General features: G+C 44.3%; 1 protein-coding gene across 1 annotated transcript; it reads left to right on the top strand.

Annotated features, from left to right (window-relative positions):
* The first annotated feature begins 933 nt into the window (after positions 1 to 933).
* Positions 934 to 4,647, top strand: LOC147900636 (auxin transporter-like protein 1). The gene is made up of 8 exons (XM_087376280.1): positions 934 to 1,290; positions 1,376 to 1,561; positions 1,676 to 1,788; positions 1,887 to 2,070; positions 2,183 to 2,280; positions 2,387 to 2,594; positions 2,692 to 2,946; positions 4,308 to 4,647. The coding sequence occupies exons 1-8, from the start codon at positions 1,084 to 1,086 to the stop codon at positions 4,503 to 4,505; spliced, it is 1,449 nt and encodes a 482-aa protein (XP_087232406.1). The 5' UTR covers positions 934 to 1,083; the 3' UTR covers positions 4,506 to 4,647.
* The last annotated feature ends 1,425 nt before the right edge of the window (positions 4,648 to 6,072 follow it).

Here is a 6,072-nt window from a genome sequence, read left to right as displayed (position 1 = left end):
TGTCAGTCGAGAGTTGATCTTAACTTTCTTTGGATGTGATCATCGTTGTTGAAGGACTCCTTGCCTCTTGTTGTGAATGAAACTCGTCTTGTGAAACTTGTATACTTTGACAGCGACATTGACCGTTGAAACTTGAATGAATGAAACTCGTCTTGTGAAACTTGTATACTTTGACAGCGACATTGACCGTTGAAACTTCTAAGTATTATGAGTCCAAAATTGAGACGGCGAATCTATTGACAATCTCACGAGCTCTATAGAGTCTAGAGAACGCACGCTCCAATGGTGACACCTCTCTTCGCCAGCTGCCTGGACAAATAAAATCTGCTCAAGTTGATGCTACCAGCCGCCTGTAATTTATGTTGCACGTCGCGACTCGCGTAAGCCAATGTCCTGGCGTTCTTAAAAGTCTGCCAGCTTTTGGCGACAGTTTCGTAAAAGTTCTACAGGTTTCGCTGCCCATGGGTTCGCAACGTCTGGGGTATTCTCCGTACTCGGTGTGCTGAGACATTGGGACTGGAATTCATTTCCAGGGGAGCGGCAATCTTTGGAGCTGCCTTAGAGCAGGACAAAGCTACCCATGGAACCTGATTAGATATGCCACTCTACATAAGATCTGGATGGCTCGTTATGAGGCTTCGGTGAATGGTTCTGCTGTGTTTTCTGTTGTATGTAAGCAGGCTGTAGTGGATATAGGGGTGCATGTAAGTTAGTTGGTGGCATCAGCATGTTGGCCAAAAGAAGCAGAGAGACTAAGGACTGCACTAAGTCAAATAAGAGAAGAGCACTTTCAAGAAAAAAAGTTGTACAGGTTTCACTTTCAATTAAAAAAAAGTTCTACAGGTAGTCGTACCGTTTTGTCGGCGCCTCTCACTCAATTATCAATCTCTCATGAGTCACGAGTCATCCTCAATGCCTCATCCTTTTCTACACACACACCCTCCCACAGGCCGTGCAGGCAGCAGCAGCACATCATCAAGTCATCAGCCTGCAAGTTGCGCTCTTGCGCTGGCTTCGTTTAAGAGGAATTCGTGCTTCCCTTCAATACTTACATACACAGTTACACCTTATTGTCGCTCGAGTATGGCTACCAAGAAACACATTTCCAGTATGGAGAAATTAGCGGGCATGGAGGTAGAGATAAGTGCCGATCAGCAGAGCAGCGTGCCTTCTCAACACCAAAAAGACGAGCACAGTGGGGGCGGACACGAGCTGGAGCGACTGTGGAACAAGTTAATCTGGCACGGAGGTTCCGTTTACGATGCCTGGTTCAACGCTGTGTCTGGTCAGGTCTGTAGCATACATTGCCTTCAGAGTTTCAATCCGAGAAATGTTCATTGCGCCCAGCACCCTATCACAGAGGTTGTACTTGCAGGTTGGCCAAGTCATACTTTCGATGCCATACTCGTATTCGCAAATGGGGTATGGTCTGGGAGTCTTTTTCCACCTGCTTTATGCGGGCATTGGATGCTGGACTTGCTATCTTCTTGCGAGTCTCTATGTTGAATACCGGTCACGCAAGGAGAGAGACGGGATCGTCTTCAAAAAGCACGTAATTCAGGCAAGTTCCTGATGCTTGCTTGTACCCAAGCAAAGACTCAACTTGTGAATTTTTTGGCTGAATCGCTGCAACGAATATACCATCGCTGAGCCCCAATATTCGATCTGAAACCAGTATCATGAAGTGATGGGCGACCTCGTCGGACCTTGGCTTCGTCGCGTTGCTCTCTTCTTCAATATCGCAACTATGGGCGCCGTAGCTGTCGTGCAAATCATAGCGTGCGCAAGGTGAGAATCTGGAGGATGGAAATTCACTTGCAACATATGGGCTAAATCTTACGAGTTGTCTTTTCCGGTTCTCATCGTGTGCAGTGGTTGTTTTCCAGCAATGCCTACTATCTGAATTCCAGCATTGACAAACGGACGTGGGCGCTTATCTTCGGCGCAGTTTCCACTCTTACAGTGCTTCTGCCGAGCTTTCACAACTTTCGTGTTTGGTCCATCATAGGAGTAGTCACCACAACATACACCGCTTGGTATCTGTTGATTGCAGCTCTTGTACACGGCCAGGTCAGTACTCCGGTTGCCAAATTGGCAAGGCGTTGAGCGTTTTCGATGCTTACACTGTCCACTAAAAGGATGATATCGGTAGAGCCTCACACATGCACTACCGAATGAATAGGTTCCAGGCGTTGGACATTCAGGACCTCAGAAGGCAGAAAAATTATTTACTGGTACAACAAACATACTTTTCGCCTTCGGAGGCCACGCGATTACCATGTATGTATCATTGATACTTACTGGAGCTTTAGGACGCAATACCTGAGGGTTTCTGCTGTATGCGTTTCTAATTTTCCTTCTACTCTAATGCTATGACTCATGGCAGCGAGATTATGCATGCAATGTGGACACCGAGGAGATACAAGTATGTGTACCTGGTGACCGTCAGCTACGTATTGACAATCACCATGCCGCACTGTATAACTCTATATTGGGCTTTTGGAGATCAGCTGCTTAACAAATCTAACGCTTTCGCCGTTCTCCCACCTTCTGTTTTCAGAAGCATTGGACTTGTTTTCATGATCGCCCATCAAGTACTTTCTTTTCTTTAAAACTTTCGCTTACTCATGCGTTTTATTCATCACTGCCCACCAATTGGGAAAATAATTAATTGCACACCCTTGTATGCAGGCAATTGCATTTGGCCTCTACATCATGCCCCTAAACTTCATGTGGGAGAAGCTTCTTGGTTTACACGAGTCCAAATTCATTGTGCGGATTCTAGCGCGGCTGCCGGTGGCGTTGCTCCTGTGGCTTCTTGCGCTCATGTTTCCCTTTTTTGGGCCGCTGAACTCGTTGATCGGCGCGGTAATCATGAGCTTCTCTGTGTACATCGTTCCATGCGTGGCATACTTGATCGTGTTCAGAAGGCCGGATGCCCGCCAGGTATGTTCCCCGAATCCCCGATCATCGATTTTTGAGTTGCATTGAAATTGCGTAGCATGAAGTGTTTACCGTTGTATGCGGCGCAAGTCATTTTCAGTAACCCACGGTCCCAGAGAACTAGTAAATAGGATGTAGATACTAGAGCGCAAAGCAATACTTTTGTCGAGTGGGATGGACACTTTCCTGGCACGTACGCTAACGTGGCCTTTGTCCCCGGAAACCCCCAAAACACACAACTTCACGGCGCGTATCAGGCAGGCCACCCAACAATCCCAAAGTCAGTTGGCTTGGAGCCATTCAAGAGCAACCCGTCACGCTACCACCCTTTTACAGAGAGAATCTCAACAAGCCATTGGCTACGCACATGGCCTTTTCTAATCGAGACCCAGAGATCAAAGCTTCCCTAGCTTGGGCAAGGTGATCATTGGGGTCCATTTCCATAGTTGATGGAGAGATCTAAGCTTCCTTTCCTTGGGCAAGGTGATCATTGGGGTCCACCACTTAGGGCCTTAGCACATGTATGGGGCTAGCATGGGTTTAGGATGGGAATATTTTTGTCATCATTATCCCATCCTACACCAAGTGGTCTAGGATGGATTTAGAATGGGAGTAGCCACTTTTTCTCCCATCGTGGACCATGGCGTCAAAAACATGGAAGGATGACATGTGTCCTTGTCCCCACAAGGTCCCCACCTCTTAAACACATGAAATGATTCCATGTGTCCTCTTCCTCCTAAACCTATCCCTAGTTCTTTTTTTGTTAGCACATGGTGGGATGGGAATAGGATAGAAATATGCATGGGACCACTTGGGACCACCTTTTCCCATTCCCATCCTATTTCTTCCCATGTGCTAAGCCCCTTAGTCTTGTACGATTAAGATAAGTCATCTATAAATTTCACTAATGACTTAGAGTAATTTATGTACGATCAAGATAAGTCACCACTTAATAAAAAGAAAACTACTCTAGATGATAAATTTCATATAGGATAAACGAGGGATCACCTCCATGCAAATAGAGTACATGTACCTTATAGCATAATCTTCACAGTCAAAGATAGTGTTTGATAGGACTCTTGCATGTATGAGCTCCAATATAGAGTTTATAGCTCAAGTATCTAGGTGCATCATGTGGGACCCATGAGAAGGGTTATAAGTAAAGCTAAAGAAGCTCCAATCCTCTGCAACCAAAAATCCCATGCTATTTTCGATCCTATACACATGACATGCAAGTTACGACCTAGTTGTAGTAAGACAATATGATTTGGTTATTATTTCATAATTCTATAATCAAATTTTGATTTTACCTTTTTATTCAATTTTTTGTTCATAAGAGATGTAATCACGAAGCATTATTGTAGAATGCTGTTGAGAAGGTACCAAAATGGATGTCATGGAACGTGATTATGATCATCAACTCAACAATTATTGTGGTAATATTTGTACTTGGATTTTGTATTGGAAGTTGGGCAAGCATCTCCAATATTGTATCTCAAGTAGCATCATTTGGAATTTTTGGTAAATGCTACCAATGCCCTGTGAAGTCTACAAGACACTAGTTGTACATGAAAGCAACCAAAGATCCAGTTGTAAAAAGTTAAGACTGCTAAGATCGCAATTTGATAGCTATATATTGTAAAACAATCATATTTTGATTGCACAAAGGATCTATTGCAAAGTTCTACATATTACTCTTAATTATGCTCTCTCTCTCTCTCTCTCTCTCTCTCTCTCATATCTAATGGCTACACTAATTCAAAAAAATCTACAACTTTGCACTGGAGCATCGGATTTGTGTCAAACTTTTTGCATCACATTTGTAATTTTTAGTTTCAATTGTCTTGGCATTCTGAATATGCATTGGATTAACAAAAGTTAGAAGATTTCAACACTTCGTTGAAAAAAATCATTGGTGATTTAATTAAACCATTAACCTAAGCTAAACCGCCTAATGTAAATTAATCTACATTTAAGTATAGCCCTCTAAGTTAATTAAACCTCCCTTTCCCCTCCCCTCCCCTCCCCTCCGCCTCGTCGCCTTGCACTCCCCCTCTCCCTCCACCTTCCCTGCCTTGCACCCATCAACTCCCTTGTCGCCCCCAGCCACTCCCCAGCCATTGTCTCTACCCCATCGCCCCTCGGTTCTCACTTCCTCTGCTCACTGGCCAACTACTCCCCTTCCCATATCCCCGAACATCTCCTCTCGCTTGCAATTGCCTCCCCATAGCCCCCAACCCCCACCCCTCTGTCACCCTCGAAAGTGCCGGACATCACAGATTTTGCCATCACAGATTTCCAATCGTGATCGTGTCCATGGCTTTGCCATCATAGATTTCTAGCCTCTAATTGACCTTCTCTACTTCAGAAATTTGATTATAAACCCGTCCTCCATCCGCTCCCTCAACCTCGAACGGTGCCCTCAAGTGCTAGTGGATCTCCCAGGTCTTTTGCTATCGTATGGAGAATCAAGCAGTAGGTATAGGGACATCGTAGGCCACATCAGGAGGGAAGTAGCAGTGCTAAGGCTGGAGGTGGATATGCGAGGAGTGAGGTTGAGGCTAGAGGTGGATATGCATAGGGGAGGGTAGAGGCAGGGAGACAGCTGGAGGCGGATATCGTACGAGACAACAAAGGGAACATCAGTTGGAGGAGGCCGGAAGGGCAGCTTGCATCAAGCATGGAGAGGAAGGTAGTGGGTGATGTCACATCGAGATTTTTAAAGGAGCTTTAAACCTCCATCTAGAAAGATCGTTAATTTTTTGGTTGTACCTTAGATTATAATCACTTCTTTTTCACCCCTCTCATTTTCCCCTAGAAAAATTAATGGATTTTATCTCATAGCACCGTAGGGGATTCACACAATTACACACCTTGAACACACTTCAAATGCATGTGATTATGTGCCTTTTCATGGTAAATTACAACATATCAGCATTGTAACTATTGTATATTGGCAATAAAATCCCAATAAAATAGATTTATTGATTGTAAAAATATATCGTTGGTATTAATATTTATAGCACACACATAAATTAAGGCCCTAATCTCCTTGTAAATTTGATAGCCTACACTAATAGGAGTGCAATAGCCTATCACTTTTAATGGGATTGTGAGATCTTCTTCCTT

The sequence above is a fragment of the Dipteris shenzhenensis genome, chromosome 6 (genome assembly GCF_047967505.1).
Source record: "Dipteris shenzhenensis isolate YYH24624 ecotype China chromosome 6, Dip_SZ_1.0, whole genome shotgun sequence".
NCBI lineage: Eukaryota > Viridiplantae > Streptophyta > Polypodiopsida > Gleicheniales > Dipteridaceae > Dipteris > Dipteris shenzhenensis.
This window is presented reverse-complemented; position numbering and strand designations above follow the sequence as displayed.

Coding starts and splice junctions, on each gene's coding strand:
- LOC147900636 (XM_087376280.1), top strand. CDS start 1,084: ATGGCTACCAAGAAACACATTTCCAGTATGGAGAAATTAGCGGGCATG. Junction 2,281..2,386: donor GGAGGCCACGCGATTACCAT/GTATGTATCATT, acceptor GACTCATGGCAG/CGAGATTATGCATGCAATGT. Junction 2,947..4,307: donor GAAGGCCGGATGCCCGCCAG/GTATGTTCCCCG, acceptor GCATTATTGTAG/AATGCTGTTGAGAAGGTACC.